The following is a 20,803-nucleotide window of genomic DNA, read 5'->3' as shown; positions in this document are numbered from 1 at the left end:
AACTAGAGGAGAAAGATTAAAGACTGAACCACAGCACCTTTACAGTCAGTAACTAGTAAATTAGTCATCTGCGTCTCTATTTCCCACTGTACCAGTTTCTCATCCTTGGCACTATTGGTATTTTAGGCGGGATAATTTTTTGTTGTGGGGACTGTCCTGTGCAGTGAGGATATTTAGCAGTGTCCTTGCCTCTCCACCCACCACATGCCAGTAGCACTGCCATCTACCCACCTGTGACAGCCAAAAATGATTATTAATAGTGCCAAGTGTCCCCTGGAGGGCAAATCCTGGTTGAGAATCACTGCCCCAGGATACAGGCTGCGTGAAGGCATTGCCAATACTGATCTTGTTCCTGTCTGTGTCTCTAGCTCATACCACAAAGCCTGGAATATGGTAAACACTCAGTGGATTTTTCTTGAATAAATAAGTGAATCATAACTCTATAAATATGCAGTTTAAAGTGCTAAAACATCCTAGTGAATTCAGCTGCCATTTCTTACAACAGTCTTTTGTGCCGCGTGTAACAGCCTTTCTGTCTTCCAATTTATAGGTGGATTTCCTGTGAAGACCGACCAGTTGAAATTTATAAACTCTCCAAATTTAGTAGCATTTCCATTTCCTTATTCAGCAATTTTGGAAGATGTGGATGGGTCTCTGTCTGGGAGAAATAGAAGTCATATTCTTGCTTCTATGGAAACCCTTCCAGCTTCTTGTTTGGTCAACGCAAGCTTCAGTCAGATTGTTCATGGCAGTGTCTGTGGGGAAGATGTTCACTTTCATCGTATGTCTATTGGTTTGTAAGTTGAATTAACCATACTGATCAGCTTGCCAGTGAGCATATCATTCAGGCTGTTGGGGTTGGGGCTGTTTATTGAAGGGATATTGTTTTCTATATCCTATTAAAAATATTTAGTTAGATAAAAATGATATGGGAATACGCTTGACAGCTGTCAAATCATAAGTTTATGGTAGTTTGAGGCTTATTCAAATGACAGCTAACTTTCAATATTAGTGGACCAGATCACTTAGCCCATGACCTCTTATTGACATTTTGAGCTAATGGCATCTTCTTAAAAAGACTTGGAACCAACAGAGAATTTGAAAAGTAATTTTTTAACTTTGTAGTGGTATTTTATTTTATTTTTTTATTTTTTGAAAAATGTATATTTTTTAATTTAAATCCAAGTTAGTTAACATGTAGTATAATAAAGACTTTAGGAATAGAATTTTAGTGATTCATCACTTACATATAACACCCAGTGCTCATCCCAGCAAGTGTCCTTCTTAATGCCCCTCATACCTTTAGCCCTTTCCCATACCCAACACCTTGCCAGCAACCCTCAGTTTGTTCTCTGTGTATATGAATCTCTTATGGTTTTTCTGTGTTTTTATATGATTTTTGCTTCACTTCCCTTATGTTCATCTGTTTTGTAACTTAAATTCCACATATGAGTGAAATCATATTTGTCTCTCTGACTTATTTAGCTTAGCATAATACACTCTAGTTCTATCCACCTTGTTGCAAATGGCAACATTTCATTCTTTTTGATTGCTGAGTAATATCCCATTGTATATATATCTACCACATCTTTATCCATTCATCAGTCAATGGACATTTGTGCTCTTTCCATACTTTGGCTATTGTCAATAGTGCTGCTGTAAACATTAGGGTGCATGTACCCCTTTGAATCAGCATTTTGTATCCTTTGGATAAATACCTAGTAGTGCAATTGCTGGGTCATAGGGTAGTTCTATTTTTAAGTTTTTGTTGAACCTCCATACCATTTTCCAGAATGGCTGCACCAGTTTGTATTCCTACCAATAGTGCAAAAATGTTCCTCTTTCTCTGCATTCTTGCCAACATCTCTTGTTGTCTGAGTTGTTAATTTTAGCCATTTTGGCAGGTGTAAGGTGGTATCTCATTGTGGTTTTGATTTGTATTTCCCTGATGATGAGTGATGCTGAGCATTTTTTTCATGTGTCTGTTGGCCATCTGGATGTCTTTGGAAAATTGTCTATTCATGTCTTTTGCCCATTTCTTCACTGGATTATTTGTTTCTTGGGTGTTGAGTTTGATAAGTTCTTTATAGATTTTGGATACTAACCCTTTATCTGATTTGTCATTTGCAACCATCTTCTCCCATCCCGTTGGTTGCCTTTTAGTTTTGCTGATTGTTTCCTTCACAGTGTAAAAGTTTTTATCTGGATGAGGTCCCTATAGTTCATTTTTGCTTTTGTTTCCTTTGCCTCTGGAGACATGTCGAGAAGTTGCTGTGGCCAAGATCAAAGAGGTTGTTTCCTGTTTTCTCCTCTAGGATTTTCATTGCTTCCTGTCTTACATTTAGGTCTTTCATTCATTTTGAGTTTATTTTTGTGTATGGTGTAAGAAACTGGTCCAGGGTCATTCTTCTGCATGTCATTGTCCAGTTTTCCGAGCATGATTTGCTGAAGAGACTGTCTTTTTTTCCATTGGATTTTATTTCCTGCTTTGTCAAAGAAAGATATTTAAATTAGAAATATTATTAAAAAATTCTTACAATGTCCATTCTCATTTATATACATGTCTCCCCAAGCTCTTTTTAAGTGTTCAGTATGCTCTGGGGAAGCAATTGATGATGCCTTACTATTATTTGCAAAGTTGCTCCACTCCAGTTCATTTTCCTTGTTAATTTCATGAACTATTGGATTCGTACAATACATTTCCTATTAATATTGGAGCAAGGACTGCTTGGCTATGCTAGTCAAAGTACCATTAAGTCAGCAGCTAGGCTGTTTATAATGCATAATAGGATTGCTTCTGCCCTCTTTAATTTCCAGGTAATGATTGCTGAGTGTCTAGGGTTCTATCTTTTACCTATTTCAAATGCATTGCATATATTTAGCCACACTTCTTTCCTTCCATTGTTTTAAGTGTCCTAAGTGCATGAATATTAAGTCAAGTGATTCAGGCAGACCATGTTGGCATCTTATTTAAACAGGTAAACTCCACAGTAAGTGAATGCCATCAGGACGGCACTAAGTCTGCATTTTGATTGCATATGGAATTAGTTCCCTGACATTCTCTTTTGGAAACCTTAGCAGTACAGTGCTAACATTGAATAGTCTTAAAATTCTCCGCTTTTGCCTTCTCGACTGTTTATTAGTCTATCAGATGTTAATGGGTCTAATTCTAGTGAGCACAATAGCAATGTGGAGAGATATATTTTCATTTCTAATCATTTCGTTTGTGCAGTGCATACTTCCTGTTTTCATTCTCAAGGATGCATCCTGAGTATTATTGTTAGTTTAGTGATTTTGCCAAAGATGTTTTTAATGAATGAGATTTATAAAAGTTAGTGATGTATTTTTTATATGCCTTTCTTTTCAAATGGGAAAATTAATAGATTTGTGTAGTTAAAAAGAGCATGATGTGTTTGTGTATTTATTTGACTGTGTTTTTGATATTCCTTTTTTATGCCTTACTTTGAGAACTACTGGAGACTGTCTCTTGGAAAAGTGCTAAGCAGGGGAGTAGGAAATACAGGCTTCCAGTTGTGGAATGAATAAGTCATGGGAATAAAAGGTATAGTACAGGGAACATAGTCAATGGTATTTTAATAGCCTTGTATGGTGGCAGATGGTAGCTACACTTGTGGTGGACATAATTTACAGAGTTGAATCACTATGTTATATATCTGAAACTAATGTAACATCGCGTGCCAACTCTTTTCAAATAAAAAAAAACTTTAAAAATTGAAAAAGAAAGGTACTTAGTGATGTGATGTTAACAGGCTCTGCAGATATAATCTTGGCTAAGCATTTATTCTTGGAAATATTCAGGACAGGATGCTTAGGTGGTTACCTTAACAGTAGGTTATGATCCCAGCACTCAGGGACTGACAAGGTAAAAATGGTAATAATCCTGATATAGTATTATGAGTAGATTCAAAAGAGTCTTACTAGGATGAACGACTTGTCTTGGTTTATCTGGAGTTCTGGTTGTAAAATAGAAAATCTCATGTCTCGGCCTTGAGGAATCCAGGATGATTGGCTACCCTACTCCCTACACTTCTACTTAAAATTTTTCAGGTGCACGACAGGTCTATAGGCAAATGCCCAACTACCCCAAAATAGTCTCAGGGAAGTCTCAGAACACTCCCAATTATAAGTCTCTTGGAGCTAGTTTCCTTATCTCTAGGATAAGGAGACTGAATTCAATGATCTCTTGTGCTTTGCTAGTCAAAGTGCATCAGCATCACCTGGGAGCTCCTTAGACATGAGCCACCTCAGGTCCCACCACACACATCCTGAATCAGAATCACTAGGTGATTTTTATTAAAGTTTTAGGAGCACTGCTCTAAGGTCCTTCTAACTTTATTTTCCTATGATTCTATCTCTAGCTATTTGTACTTAGTGACTTGATCTCTGTCCCAGAGCTTTATAACCTCATTAGGAACATGTCAGAGCTAATGAGCAATTTGAATTCAGCGTGGATACAAACTTTGCTGCATTTCATGGAGAAAGGATTAATTTGTTGTGCTATTTGCCCTGGAGCAAGCACCCTAAGAGTTGATTTACAAAGCTCTCACAGTCTTGATCTTTTGGGGTTGTATGTTGATGGAGATCTGATATGGCACAAGCCCCCTGCTGTCTTCACTCTCAGCTCTTACCTCCCTCCCCCTGCAAGAGGTCCCCCCCTCAAGGGCAGGGCGTGAGGCCTCTTGGAGTTGCATAAACAAGGCATCCATTCCCCTTTGCTAACAGCTAAGTGGCTGGAGTGTGATTTCTTCCTGGAAAGGCCCCCTCCATGGTCCAATTCCACTGTAAGTTTTTTGTTTGACATTGGAGACCTTGTATTTCTGTTTCTGTTTCTCACTACCTTATTTAGGTCTGATGTGTACTCATGTTTGTGGCACTTCCTTTTTTATCGTTTCCTCTGACTTGAACCATAACAGTTGAGTTGACAGAGATATATGCATATATTTGAAGTTGGTAATAATACTTTATAATCAGGGGAAGAAGAAATTCCCACCCTCTCCAAGGCAGAGTCTAGTTTATGTCTTGTTAAAATGACAATGTGCTTCATTCACATGACTGCTGCTTCTCTCTCTCACCAGTTGTAAAAACATGCTTTCTATAGGAGCCACAGATCTTCTGGGTAGTGTTCTTTTCCCAGCTTCTATTACTTCAAGACTCATGCTATCAACCCCATCTTTCCTGAGAAAACAGGGATGGTGTTAGCCCCATTGTGTGAGTCAGGACCTCATTTCAGAAAAATAGGTCAGCAACTGTTTTTCTCCAGAGGTCCCATCATGATGATGTGCCTCATGTCGTTCTTGGATGTATTGCTTCCCCTACATTTAGATAGATGTTTTCTTCAGAATAGGGATAATTACATGGAACAAAGATAATATTACCAAGAGTTTGTTGTGTGCTCCTTCCACATCTCCTTGATATAAGCTCTCCTCCCTGTCTCTTAAATGCTAACATTGGGGCACCTGGCTGGCTCAGTCGGTAGAGCCGGCAACTCTAGATCCCAGAGTTGTGAGTTCAAGTCCCATGTTGGTATAGAGATTACTTAAAAAAATAAATGTTAATGTTTGTTAGGTTCTGTGCGGCACTTTCCCTTCTTCTCAAGTTATACTTTTCCAAGGTGATCTGGGTTACTTTACCATTTCAGTTAAACATAGAGTGATGCTTCCAGACTTTTTTCCTCTAGTCTATACTGCTCTACTGAATTCCAGACCCATTTATCCAATTGCCCTGATGTTCTGCAGTGTCCAATGTTGTAGCCACTAGCCACAAATAGCTACGAAGCACTTAAAATGTGGCTAGTCCAATTGAGATGTACTGTAAGAGTAAAGTATAACCCATATTTCTAAGATGTCAGAGAAAAAAACCAGAGATCTCAATAACTTGTTTATTTTTATTATGTTGAAATAGTATTTTGGATAGAGTAGGTTAAATATATTAAAATTAATTTCACCTGTTTCATTTTACTTTAAAATATTTTTTTAAGTTTATTTATTTATTTTTAGAGAGAGAGTACAAGTGGGGAAGGGCCAGAGAAAGAGGGACAGAGAGAGAATCCCAAGCAGGCTCCACACTAACAGCGTGAAGCCCGAGGTGGGGCTCGAACTCACGAACTGTGAAATCATGAAGTGAGCCAAAATCAGATGCTCAACTGACTGAGCCACCCAGGTGCCCTCATTTTACTTTTTTAATGTGGCTTCTATAAATTTAAGATTATACTTGTGCCTTGTGTTCATGGCTTCTATTATATTTCTATTGAGCAAAAATGCTTTAATGTTTCCACTAGAGTATATACTAGCCATCTCAAATTTGACTTGTTAGAACTGAATTTTTGTTCTTTATCCATAGATTGTTCCTCTCTGGATGTTGAGGCTTCCTGGGTGTTCAGGCAAATGCTTCAGTCATCTAAACCAGAAGCGTGGAGTCATCCTTGACTCATCTTTTACCTCATTTTTCACATATATCACCTGCCAAGTCCTGTCCATTTTATCTCTTAAAATAAAAAATCCCTCTTCAGTCTTTGTACTTCTCTCCATCCCAAGTTTCCCACTCTATTTCTCTCACCTATTGGATGACAACAGCCTGTTAGCTTGCTGTCTTGCTGTGACCTCATCCTTGAACTTTGTAAATGCAGATCTGGTCTTGCCATCCATTCATTCCTTTGCTTAGAACTTTTTAAGAGCTTCCAGTGCCTCTCAAAGACAATCCCACAGTGTTACTGTCTCACAGGTCCTTCATGACTTGCTCCCTGTTTATGGTTGTAGCATCATCGCTCAGTGCTTTGCCATCCCTTCCATACATCCCATGCCTCAGCCACGCTCAACTTCTCTGTGCCTTTCAGTTCATAAGGTTCAGTTTCTGTGAACTCAGCATGAAGGTTATTTTCTTGAGTAAGCTTCCCTGAGTTTCCTGAACAGGTTTTGGTATCCCTGCTGTGTGTTGGCTATCTATATTTGCTCTGCCCGATACTCAAAGGTCCTGTATAGCTCTATAAATTGTCCATCTCTTGTAGATGGTAAGCAGGGCAGGGATAGGGCTTAGCTGTTTCTTTGTTCAAATTACAGTGCCCAGTATCGTGCTGAACACATAGTGACTCAATAAAATTAGTATTTTTTAAAAAAATTTTTTTTAATGTTTATTTATTTTTGGGACAGAGAGAGACAGAGCATGAACGGGGGAGGGGCAGAGAGAGAGGGAGACACAGAATCGGAAGCAGGCTCCAGGCTCTGAGCCATCAGCCCAGAGCCTGATACAGGGCTCGAACTCACGGACTGTGAGATCGTGACCTGAGCTGAAGTCGGACGCTTAACCAACTGAGCCACCCAGGCGCCCCTAAAATTAGTATTTAATAAATGAATGTAAGTCAAAAAAATTATTGACTTCCCCAAATTTTCCTCTAATGTCCTTACTGTCCATTTCTCTGTTAGGACATGTTTACGAGGAGTTCATGGCACTCAACTTTTGTTTTGGAGACCCAAGTTTAAAATACTATCCTGTCTTTATTTCTAAACTCCTAGGAAAATGTAATATTTAAGAATGTTCTTTTATAATGTCTTCTAGGCTTTTGCTTTCCTGAAGCTTTCAGTTGGCCAGATGATGCATTTCAACAGCTGATTCCTTCTTTTCTCTACCCCTACCCACCCCTACTGAATTAGTAGTTTGCCTGCAGTTGCAGCTGTTTTCTTTCCCTGGTGTTTTAGATGCATTGTTGTAATGGGGAGAATAGGAACTCAACCCTCACAATTACAATCTGGGAATTATTATTACTATTAGTAGTAGTAGTCGTCATCATCGTTGTTGTCTAGAGCACTCTACAGGTATTTCATTTGTCATGGACTTATTCAAATATCAATAAATCAAACCATGATCTCTCTCTAATCATTCACTCTATTGAGTGTGGGACAAATTAAAAGAGTTTGTAAGACATTGCAGGTTGGCCAACCAGTCCCTCTAAATTTATAAGATGTACATAAAATAGTTGGGACACAAGCATGTATTTGAAATTATTTTTAAAAGACTAAAGAATAGAGAAGTAAGAGTTATTTGTGGGTACAAGTCATAACTGCCCCCCACTTCCTAAGAAGTATTTTTCTGGAGAAATTACTTTCTTTACTTCAGTTCTCACATCAATAAAATGGACATAATGGTATTTATCTCACAAGGTCATTGCCTGGCATATAGTGAGTACTTAATAAATGTCATCTGTAAAAAGACATATTTTATGTCTATTTTACAGCTGTAATTTACAAAACAACATATAAATATACTGCTAACTGAATAAAATACTATCGATTTTATGTTTCTGAGCAACAAATGCCTGGCAAGGGAATTAAGTAAGCTCAAATGTAACTTAATCCAATTCTTCAAAAATAAGGAATACTTTCCAACAGTTATGTGATGCTCTACTGATCCAGCAAAACCTTCCAGCTAATCATAGAATTTGGAGTCATTGAGGACATTCTTTGATTCATTGTGCCCCAATACCTTCTTTTTCTTTCTTCCTACTTCTGGAAAAGAAAAGGTTAAAGTTCTTGTTGATCACCTTGATTCTTAGATCTTGCTTAATATCCTCTCCTGTAGTGCTTGCGTTCAGTTTTTACCTATGTAACTGCTGTTAATGTGTCAGTGTTCAAAGTATAAGGCACCCCCTGCCTCTGTGAATGCAAAAGTAAAGAAGAGTTCAAATGGAAATTTTGGCCTAGCTTTTCCTTTAATAATCGCCTAACTCTGTTTCCTAGGGATAAAGGCACAGCATTGCTAATGGTATCTTTTCAGTCCTCAAAAGAAAAAAAAAGTGAGACAGGAAAATTCCAAGAAGTATTATCCTTTCTTATCAGCAGAGGTTACAGAAATAAAATAGAAAAAGATCTAAAACTCATAACAGACCTCAGACTGAGAAATATCATCAACAATACTACATGGTTATTAAATTTCATGAATAATAAAGGGGCACAGTAGTGTGCTGGTAAGTGTTTAACAACTAGCTCTCTAGAATAAAAAGCCCTGATTTGTAGCATTTGCCCAATTTCATGGTGAAAATACTCTCCTATGACCTATTCATTCCTACTGATGGTAGGTATGCTGTCACTGAACACAGCCGTGGGTTGAGTGCCTGGCAAAGTTCATGAGTAAGCATTGGTCAGTTCCACCACAGCCCCTGGTATGTGTGTGTGTTTAGAAAAGGGAAGATAAATTTGTTTGTTTGTTTATTGATTGGTTTATGAGAGAGCATGTGTGCACATATGCACGTGAGCAAAGGAGGAGTAGTAAGAGAGAAAGAGAATCAGAAGTGGGCTAGGAGCTATCAGCACAGAGCCCCATGATGTGGGGCTAGAACTCATGAACCATGAGATCATGACCTGAGCCAAAATCAGGTACTTAACTGCTTAAGCGACTGTGACAACCAGGCCCCCCAGGAAGACAAGTTTCTTAGTCTAACTCCCTACCTGATATATAGTAACATTGTTTTTAAATATCCCTGACAAATGGTTGTTTACTCCCTGGGGGCATAACTCCGATGGTGATATTCACATGTTCTGAGGTAGTCATTCTGACTGAATTCAACAGATCAAGAGAAGTGTATGAAGGATTATTTTAGGTAGGATAGTTGGCATCTATTTCTTCTCTTCATAGATTAAGATATAATGAGAAGTATTGTCCTAAGTGTGCTGTAAAAACTATAGACACTACCTTTGAGGAGATGCTAGGTTGATTCCAGGGCTTCTCTAAATTACATTATTATTACTTCAGCCAACTCTGAAAAAAGACAAACAGAAATAGAGACCCACAAAGTCATGATGGAGTGATGTTGGGGTACACCCATCAGAAAGACAAGGATTATTAAATCATATGGCTTCCTCTCTGCTTACCAGTTCTATTTTGTATGTGAATATGAGGATTATTTTTTCTTTAAATTTTTAATGTTTATTTATTATTGAGAGAGCATGAGCATGGGAGGGGTAGAGAGAGTAGGAGACACATAATCTGAAGCAGGCTCCAGTCTCTGAGCTGTTAGCACAGATCTCGTCGCGGGACTCGAACTCACAAACCAGGAGATAATGACCTGAGCCAAAGTCAGAAGCTTAACTGACAGCCACCCAGGCACCCCTGTGAATTCGAGGATTATTAAAAGTTTGGGGTAAAGACTTAATGTTGTGGCTTTCTTCCTCTTTTTAGGTGTCTTACTCAGAATGAGAAATATTTTTAGGTGTTTCTTAATAAGGGTATATAAAAATTATTGATACATATAAAATATCACTGGATGGTGCCAGCTTAGAGGTAGGATGATGGATTTCTGACAAAGACTTGTTATGAGCTCAATGTATTTTAAAGGGTGCTCAAGCAGGGCTTTGTCACACACAAAAAAATGTTAGCTGCGCTCAAAATTTCGATTTTGTACTCTTTGTGCAGTAAAAGATGAGAGTGACAGCAGTAAGCGTGGATATTCAAGAGATGCAGCACCATTTGAGGCTAGTTATTAGGATGTGTCTGGCTTAGGAGATGTGTAATTACAAGGGGTTTATTTCACAATTGTTCTGAATTGAGAGCATTTAGAGCTCAATGCAGTGTTTGTCTTAATACAGAGATATGGACCCTCAGGAAAAGTAAGCTAATGGTAAACACAAACCAGGGAGTTAATATTTGTTCTCATTGGTATTGTTGATTGCCTAACAAATCCTTTGTGGGCAGTATACATTCAACAGTTCTACACAGTATATGGGCACTAAATTACAAAACTGTTTATGCGACTAGTATTTTAAATTGGTACTTAGGCTGGGAAGTTTTATCAAGCGATAGTGCTATATTTCTAAAGGAAAATATCCCTTAGTTAAAAACAAGCTTCGTTATTAAAAAAAAAAAAAAAAAAAAAGAATAAAACTTAAGGCACCCCTTAGAGCAGGAAAAGAAAAGGAATGGTTTGTGGTTCTTTTGTCTTTTTGATTATACCCAGAGCTGTTGCTGATGCAGAGGTAAGGGTTAACATTTAAAATGGACTGGTTGCCTCCTGATTTCTTGCACATAAAGCCATGAGAAGTTCAGGGAGAGACTTCTTCCCCTAGTAATGAAGCTCTCTGCTGCTAATGGCCCATGCAGACTCCCTTGGCTCCTCCAAATTAGAAATACTTTTGTGCTCCTTTGCTTCATTAACAGTAAAGAGAGGGAGATTGGTGGCTATTTAGGGCACAGGGAAATTGGTGGCTATTTAGGGCAAGTGAAAATTGTAGTCATTATGGTTGGTAAATTCTCTTCATGGTGTTCTTCGAGTCTTGATGTTCTTTTGGTGCTTTTCAGAAGAGCCCACCATTGTCACTTCTGGCATTTGGCCTAGAAGGATAGGAGCTGATTTGACTTTGGAGTTTTGGCCCCCAGTGATGGTCAACACAAGGCATCTTGCCTATGGGGAGATGGGTGTTTGACATTTTAAATTTGTTTTTGGAATGCACCATTTCCACTACCAGTTGAATAAAGGTATATTTGATAACCTCCTTCTCTACATGGATTGAATTACACGAAGATGGTGCTGCCCATGAGTACCTGTAAAACTGCATCCCACGTAAACTTTAGTTGAGATGGATGGGATGGCATGGGAGAGTCGGGGCAATGCATGAAGAAGGAAGAGGAAAGGATAATTTAGTATCACAATGTGCTATGATGGGCCTCTGGTTGATCAGACAGTTAGCATAAGATTATTGGATGCTGCTTAGAAGGGCAAGGGCATCAGAAGGAAGGTACAACTGTCCCAGAGACAAACATAACTGAATTAATGTTAGTGTGTAGTGGGTTTACAATATTTGAGGAGGAGGTCATGTTTATAAGAGCTTTTGGAAAATGGAGAGTATGGTCTAAAAAATGACTCCTTCAATAATTGGAGTTACAAACAATAGAACCAGGAGAAATTGTACCCTAAATGTTGATTAATAAATGTGATACTGTTAGAAAGTTGAGAATTAATTCTAGTCAAAATTATCAGGAAGATTCTTGGGGCCACATCACTGAAATTAAGAAGCATTTGTGGAAATATCTACCCCATTGATTTTTCTTTTAATTTTTAGAATTTTTAATGTTTTTTTAAATTTTAAATTTGAGAAAGAGAGAGCAGGGGAGGTGCAGAGAGATGGAGACACAATCTGAAGCAGGCTCCAGGCTCCCAGCTGTTAGCACAGGATTTGAACTCAAGAGCAGTGAGATCATGACCTGAGCCAAAGTTGGACGCTCAACCGACTGAGCCACCCTGGCACCACCCCCCCAATTGATAGATTAAAAAAGTTTATTTATTTATTTTGAGAGAGACGGAGACAGAGTGAATGAGGGAGTGGCAGAGGGAGAGGGAGACAGAGAATCCAAGGCAGGCTCTATGCTACCAGCATAAAGCCAGATGCAGGGTTTGCTCATGAAACCATGATACTTACAGAATCTCAAATACTCAGAATCATTCTGTGGACTGTGAAGAATCCCACTTTACATACTGATCACTATACCTGCTGCAGCCAACCTCTCTACCTCTTTGGTATTTCTTGGTTCCAACTTTATCTCCTCTTAACATATTTGTTTTACATTTATTTCTCATAAGACTTTTTAAAATGCATTGGTTGGACCACATTGTGCTGGATCATCTCCTGGGACTCTGGGATGCACGGTTTTAGTTGGAGGCATAGAGAGTCATGACGACTGAGGACAAATGGCTAGAAAATACAAGGAAGAAAAGTTAGCTTTCTAAAGATTGCCTAAAGATTAAAATGTAAAAATAAACTCCATAAATGTAATGATCTTCTATGGGAGGATATGAATATCTCATAACTAGCAGAAGGGACAGGCAGAAATTTGGAGGGAATTTTTGCAATGGATTGGAAGTTAGGATAGATGACCTTTATGTCCATTCTAAAAATACGAGTTTAGGATTGTTCTTTAGTTCCAGTCTGAATCCTCGTATACATATGAAAAATGCTAAATATCCCAAGCCCAAGGACAGAAAATCCCCCTCCAAAACTTCTAAAGGTTCAGTTAATGCTGCATAGGGAAATCTGGGGAAAGAGTAGTTTTCTTTCTCCCTCAAATTTCTGAGCATTTTTAAATTCCTTTCATTTTATTAATTAATGAATGAAAGAAACACATTTATTCTTACAAGAAGTATGTATAAAATACTGCATTTCCTGGGCCAAGGATCTGTACCATGAAAAGTTTTGAGTGTGTTTTTAAATGACCAAATACCGTGGGTACATTGCTAAACATTAAAATAAATAGTACAGAATGGCAAATCTGGCACATATGAGGTTCTTTTTTAAATGAGCTGTGAGTAGGGGTGCCTGGGTGGCTCAGTCGGTTGAGCGTCCGACTTCGGCTCAGGTCATGATCTCGCGGTCTGTGAGTTCGAGCCCCGTGTCGGGCTCTGGGCTGATGGCTCAGAGCCTGGAGCCTGCTTCCGATTCTGTGTCTCCCTCTCTCTCTGACCCTCCCCCGTTCATGCTCTGTCTCTCTCTGTCTCAAAAATAAATAAACTTAAAAAAAATTAAAAAAAAAATAAATGAGCTGTGAGTAGTTATTACTGGGCTTAGTGGTGATGACTGAATACATATATTATCTCTAAGTTTCACAGTAGATATATATCAAAGATACATACTGTTGTTGCCTCCATTTTAGAAAAAGCAAATTAAATCCTAAAGAGGGTCAGTAATTTGCCCAAATTCATCTATCTAGTGTATGCAAATATAGATTCCCAATTTATACCCATTTGACCATAGTACCCAAGCATTTAACACTAAAAACAGTTTTCTTTCTATAAAATGCACTGGATTGTAAATCGGCTTTGGATATGCGCAGGCCACACCTTACTTTGAAAACCCAACATCCTCCTTTGTCTCATTTCCCTCTAGTTTGAGAATTTAATTATCTGCCTGCAGCAAAATGCCACAGTTGAACATTCTCATGGAAATCAAACCGAAGGGGGAAGGACAGTCATAATGTGTATTGATTTTTTTTTTTTTTTTTTTTTTTACTTTTGCCTCTTATTTTCTGTCCACTTTGACTTTCTTTTAGGGTCTTAGCATGTGGCTAAATCTTTTTATGTTCTAGTGAAGTCTTAAAAATCACTTTCTGTATAATTTGTAGAAATTAATAAATTTCTAGTTCTACCTTGTGACATTCATAATAATTTTGCTGTACTCTGCCTCAATTTCCTCATTTGCTAAAATGCACTTCTAGAAATGCTTTATATAAATTAGGAAGTTGGCACCAGCTGTTTTGGAGAGAGTTCATCCATTCACTCTTCTTTCATGTAATAAACATCATTTGAGTGCCCGTAGGTGTAGGCCCTGTGCCAGGGTAGAGGATACTAAAAAGGAGAAAATATCTCTAACTTCAAGATCTCACAGTCTATGTTAATAAACAAAAAAATCCAGCACTAGGTGGGAGTAAGCACTGGGAATTGTGCAAGCACACAGGAGAGGAGCCAGGTCATCTCTTCTTTCTGGGGAAGGTGATTGGAAGGCTACTGAAGCCATTTTTACCAGGTGGTTGGAGGTGGGCTTCTGAGAGTCTAGGCACGTTAAGTTCTGGGTCTGAGTTATTGCCCCAATAAAAATATTTAATAACTATATGATATGTTTTCTGATGCTGATAAAATTGGTCTAGGGCAAAAATCAGCCCAGGGACAATTCTTTATAAAAATACTATTATATATTCTTGGCTATATGAAGTCATTAAGATGGCATTTATTAGTGGCCTCATATCTGAGTATTACTACCTTCAACCCACTAGACCAGTGGAATGCACTAATGATCCAGTGATGTCTTCCCACTGGGCTATTTTGACCCACAGAGTGCTTACTAAAAGTTCCATGGATACACAGACAAGATAGCTCAAGACACACATGGGAAGAATAGAAGATGAATTACCACTGATGGGAGAGGAGTGGATTAGATCCAGAATGGACAAATAACTCACAACTCATTTTTTTCTTTTTAAATTACCCTAGAGCTAATGCTCCAGATGTTCCTTATGATTTAATCATGACTGACAGCAGAAATAAGACAACCATAGTCAATTATGTACGTGACACATTGTCTAACCCTTATGGCTGGATGGCTCTGCTCTTGGATCAAGAGACTTACTCAGTGCAGTTTGAGAACCCTTGGATCAACAGATCTCTGCAGGTAACCCCAGGAATTCATTTACTGGTATGGACCATTTCCCAGGGATTCTTTTTTTTCTGTGAAATAGCAGTTTGCAGGTATTAACATCTTCTGGTACTGATAACTAAAACCACCACAGCATTTTGGCCTAGTGAATGTAATCTGAATATAAGATATGGTGGTTATTGTTTATTTTATTTTTTAAACTTGAAAATTTCTGAATCTGTTTGAATCTTACTTTGAATAACAGAATGGTTATACCTGAAATTTTAACTTTATTAATACAATGAAAAACATCTACTAAGCCTCCTATAGAATTATATTATTATAATATTAGGGATTAAGAACCAATCTTCTCCAGGGAGAAGAACCAATTTACTCCTGGAGAACCAATTTTCTTCAGGGAGAAGTGTTTGTAGCCCGAGAAAATGTCTTAACAAAACATTTTTACATTGCATACTGCCACCTTGTGGTCAAAGATTAACTTGCACATGAAGGTCTGGACCTTCATTGGGGTTGGTTGAAAGAGTCAAATGGTTAGGGGCATCCAAGATAGGAATAGCCATGTGGAAAGTGGGTGCATTTTTATGAAAAAAAAGATAATCCAATGGATTTCTTTATGCTCATCTTCTTCCTTTTAATGCATTTTTTTCTTCCTGTCTCCTCATATACATTCTTCTTAGGGTCATGAGATCAGGTCTGACTTGGGACATAGTTTAAGGCAGAATCTCCTTTGATCCTTTCTCTAGCAACCCTTCCCACCCTTCCCACCCTTCCCCTACCTTCTCAGAAAGGACAGCTATTTCCTTCCCTTGAGGTTCCCAGGAGAACATCTTGGAGAATTTTCATGAGTTGAAGGCAGCAGAATGATGACTCTGGAGGTGAATACCCTTGTGTCTATCCTGGTGCAGTACTCCCCTGCTTTGTGGTGTGGGGCAAGTTACTGAACCTCTGTCTGCCTCAGTGTCCTCATCTGTAAAATGGGGCAGTAATAGTAACACACAGAGTTGTTGAAAGATTGGATGTCTTGGTATGAATAGAACTTGAGCATGTAGCAAATGCTCCAACAGTGCTAGCTTATTACTATTATAAATGGATGGCCCTACTATCATTGCCTGCCTCTTTAGGTGATGGGAAAAAGTGGAAAAGAATTCTAGATCTGGCTATGTATCTCACGGCAGTTTGACCTGGGACAAGTCAATTCACTTGTCTTGTTTTTCTTCTCTGTTGAGGTTGTTAAACAAGAGAAACTTGTAGAGTCTTTCCATCCTCATGTTCTAAGATTCTGTAGCTCTGGTTATGAATTTATTATGGAGTGGATTTAAATAAGCCTATTTTCTGCAAGAAGAGTAGTCTGGGTGTGAACTGCTGTGTTTCTAACCTACTCTACTTGCTTTCTTTGTATCTATTTTCTGGGGAAAGCCTTCCTTATTAAATGAGAATTATTGTATTGTTCTCTCACTTAAAGTACTCAGCAACGTTTGGCAACTTTGCGCCTGGGAATTACCTCCTGCTCGTGCACACAGTCTCGTGGCCTTACCCTGACATCCTCATAAGGTGTGGGAGTCGGGTAGGGCAGTCCCTTCCATCTCTGCCATCACCTGGTCAGGACCAAGGTTGTGACTGGTTCTTCAATACCCAGTTGAGGCAACTCACCTATCTGGGTAAGTATAACTGGATGAGAATTTTGAGGGCACACAGTGGGAAACCACCATTCACTCTCCAATTCTAAACGTTTGTGGTATGAAGTTATGAGGAACTGGAGGGGAGAGCCATGTGTTGCTGTGAAATGATTGGACTCTGAAATCTGACAGCTTGGGCAGTTGTCCTGAGTTCCATGTCCCTTCTCCTTGTGCCTAGCCATATATCCACAGAGTCTGATCTACACTTGAGCTCAGGGACTATTAAATTTTAATAGCACCAGAGAGGGGAATATGGTTAATTCTCTGGTATTTGTAAGTCTTTGCCGAATGGATTGTTGTATATTTTATTTGCACTGAATTGTACCATTCAAATTTTATTTCTGATTTGATCAACCATAAACTATAAAAACTCAGGATGGACAGAGATCCCTGAGACTGTTTTACCACTAAAGCTGAATGCAGCCATTAAGTAAGAGCAAATACGTGACATAAACTTTAACTATGACAAGGTTCACTTGATATATATTCTAGAAGAGAATTTTAATTTCAAATTGTTTTTTCTATTTCTTAGCATGCTTGTGAAGAGTCTGTCTTGTCTATTGGTCAGATTTTGTTCATGAACTGCAAACTTTAAATGGCCACATAAACCAAATGTGGTAAAGGAATACTTGTGGCATAAAGAAAATCAAGTCATGCAACTACAGATCTTCTTCTCCTTTGCTATCCTTATTTATTGAATTAATGGCAAGTTGTGCTATTAAGCTGTTTATTCACATATATGGTTTAAGTGCACATCTGTGTAAGTATGTATATTTATATATAGATGTACAGCTGTGTGCATATATGAGCATATATATGATGTAGATGCATTTTTCAGTTTAAAACATTTTTATTAGGTAGATAGCCTTTATTAAAAAAATTCTTTGTATCAGAATAACCTAGGATCTCCACCTTTAAATGATAGGAGTTGGAAAAGGGACAGGAAATCACAGAGGGTTAGTTGGTTGATTAATAAACATGGAGACTGTAGGTCCTTAGGAGGATCCCCAGTGCTCTATGCAGTGGTTTCTGTGGTCATTTGTGCCACCTGTATCCTCTGAGTGAATGGGTGGGTAGGTGGCTAGGGCTACTTCTGTTCTCATTTCTGGGCGGTCCAGTGAGGATGTGAGGATTCAGGGGGAACTGAGTCTTGTGCTGCTCCTCGGTGGTGGTGTCCTGTGCAGCTGTGTTGGAGTGGGTGGGTTTGGTTATGATTTTGGATATCCTTTCCGTGAAGTTTGCATTCTTGCTGGAAAGCTAATAAGGCCATGATGGCAGTGAGGTAGTTGCTGCTGGTACCTCACCAAGACCCCGAGCAATAGTGTTCTGGCTCTTTGCCGATTAGTTTGTCACTTCCGTTTAATTGTTTTTTTTGGACCACGTGACTTTATAGGTCTGGGTCCTAGTTGTTTTTTTGGACCATGTGACTGGGATAATTTACATAAAATATATTTCGTCTAAGAGGAGAGCATAAGTCAAGACCTCACAGTTTATGTGGACATATTCCTGATATTAAAAAAAATGATATGGGGAGGGTGGTTTATACAGAAGTTTCATTTTATCATAGTGAAACTGCTTGACCTCTTTCAGGTCCATTGAATTTCCTGCCAGCGGTGGGGGATGGAGAGACCATGCTCCTATTCCTGGCTAGCTTTGCGTTCAGAGTGCTGCTTCACTGACAGCTGGCTGTGTTTCATTAATTTGTTGACCACTTCTAAGCGGACCATCTTTTGTATTGTTTGTTTGCAACCTTACCACACATCCCTCAGGATAGGAAGTTAAAAAAAAATCACAATTACCTCTGTTTCCTCCATTTGGCTGCTTTGTGTGTGATTGTGAAGATACCTGACTCATCTTAGACTCAGTTGAGAAAAGAAAAAAATCAGAACCCAGGCATTCTAGCTCCTGGCTATAGCTCTCCCCACTAGAGTGTGCTGCCTACTAAATAATCATTGATCACTGACCAAATAGGGTGGGGAGTGCTAGGCAGGGTTGTGGGAGAAAACTTCTCATTGATCCCCAGTGCCAAAAAAACAAAAAGTCCTGCACACATAATACATGTTGAGAGTATTGCTCTTCTCTGTGAAGGCAAGTTTTGTCTTTCTTTAGCAAATGTGTCTTTATGGGATGTAGGTTCTTTCGAAAGCTCATGGCCAGAGCTTACGGTTTGGGGTTTTAATCAGTGGCTGGCTATTTCACCTGGGGCGCGCAATTATAAATACTCCATGTCTCAGTGGCTTCAAGTATACGACGAGGTTAAGAATATCTACTTATCTCTTGGAATTGTGGTACAAAACACCCAGATATCTTCAAGTGTGATTAGTATACCCTGTTACTTTACTACACATTTTCTCAGTAGATTATTTCTCTAGATTTTTTTCTTTTTTTCCTAGAAGATTAGCAATGCCACATACCTTGAACTTAGCGTACATGTCATGACCTTTCTGAAACGGTCTCATTCCATTTTCCTTGACTAGATTTGATAAGATAACTGAGATTCATGATAACATGACATATATGATACATTGTTTTCGTGTTCGAAATTTAATACCACTTAAGCAATTGTTACCCATAGAATAAGATAACCTAGCTCATTTAAACATATCTTTTAAGAAGATTGGTTAAGGTGGCCTTTCTAAAGCCCCTGAGAATGTTGCCTAATAAGCCACTTGTGGAACAGACCATAGCAAAATACTCGTGTTCTATAGTTTGTGTTAGGACCATGAGGAGCAACGTTTGATGTGAGAAATGGCGACAAATGGTTCCAAACTGTAACTTCTATGACATGCTTGGGAATGGGGAAGACTGCAGGATAAGCGTTCTTTTATATTTTCAGAGTCAGAGTCCAATCCAGCAAGCCCATTTTTTCTGTTTACGCGATCTGATGAACTAGCAGCTCCCGTCTCTGCCTTCCAGAGCCAGTTCCCCATTGCCTCTTTCCCTGCTGTTTTTCCAGGGATGTTTCAGTTCATGGTTAACTATTTTTATTTTTTAGTTACATTAACGCTATGAAATAATTAGTCAGCTAATTAATCTGGTTTACAAGCTTTGTAGGATTCTTCAGCTGTCAGTCAGGCCCAGGCCTGAGGCCTACATCTAGTCTCAGCTCTCTTGCCCATGTGATTCCCGTTGCCATGGCTACTGGCTACATCTGCTGACACCCCACTCTCTATTTATTGCTTAATTAAGAATTTCACGCTCAGCCCTTATCTGCCTCTAAGAACAAGCGCACACTGTTAAGAAATTCCAAATTTAGGCTCAGGCACAAGGAGAGCCTTTCTTGCAGGCTTGGCTGGATGGAGCCTCTCTAACGATCTTCTCGGCATCCCAGCCGCCACCCTTCAATCAAAAATCATTAAATGGGGCAGAGATAATGAGCATGTAGCATATCAAAAGAAGGATGTTTGCTTGGTCCAAAGGAGGAAAGGCTGCTAGACCCCATGCTCAGCTCCACTTCAAAGGGAGATGAGACTGCTCATCACTGGGGCCTGATAAAGCCTCATTTGTTCTGGGCTTGACTTATGAAAAAGGTCTGGTGTGTCAGGGTCCCGTCTCACAGACGCGGGATTCCCCGACCACTTGCCTCCACCTCTATCAGCCCCCCACCCCGCCCCGCCCTGGCCTTCCGCACACTCGTGTGTCAGCACTCAGGCAGCTGGGTCCCCCCAAAGCATCAGGCGGAGCGTATAATCACTGACTCTCCACTCACAATGGCCACTTGTAGGGGGGTGGCTGGGAGGAGGCCTTCATCACAATAGGAACACAATTATTGCAGCTGCTAGGGAGGGCTATGCTTCTTCCTGTAGGAATATAATAGGACTTGCCCCAAAAGGGAGGAGAAGGCTGGGGGGAGGTGATGGGGGTTGAGAGGGGTGGAGGAAACCATCTTGAGTTGATTATTCATATTCTGACTCTTGGAAGCCCGATGCGGAGCCAGTGGGGTTCCAGCAGCTGCTCGTGCACAGTCCTCTCCTAATAATT

At 39.3% G+C, this 20,803-nt stretch overlaps 1 protein-coding gene across 1 annotated transcript in view; it reads left to right on the top strand.

Moving 5' to 3' along the window:
* PKHD1 (PKHD1 ciliary IPT domain containing fibrocystin/polyductin) overlaps positions 1–20,803 on the top strand; it is a 474,729-nt gene that overhangs the window by 221,478 nt on the left and 232,448 nt on the right. Inside the window, exons 47-49 of the mRNA XM_042939031.1 lie at positions 551–797; positions 14,984–15,161; positions 16,609–16,804. Coding sequence (XP_042794965.1) covers positions 551–797; positions 14,984–15,161; positions 16,609–16,804 — 621 coding nt within the window. The remainder of the gene's footprint in view (positions 1–550; positions 798–14,983; positions 15,162–16,608; positions 16,805–20,803) is intronic.

The sequence above is a fragment of the Panthera leo genome, chromosome B2 (assembly GCF_018350215.1).
Source record: "Panthera leo isolate Ple1 chromosome B2, P.leo_Ple1_pat1.1, whole genome shotgun sequence".
NCBI classification, from domain to species: domain Eukaryota; kingdom Metazoa; phylum Chordata; class Mammalia; order Carnivora; family Felidae; genus Panthera; species Panthera leo.
The sequence above is the reverse complement of the archived record's forward strand: the minus strand, read 5'-3'. Positions and strand labels throughout refer to the sequence as shown.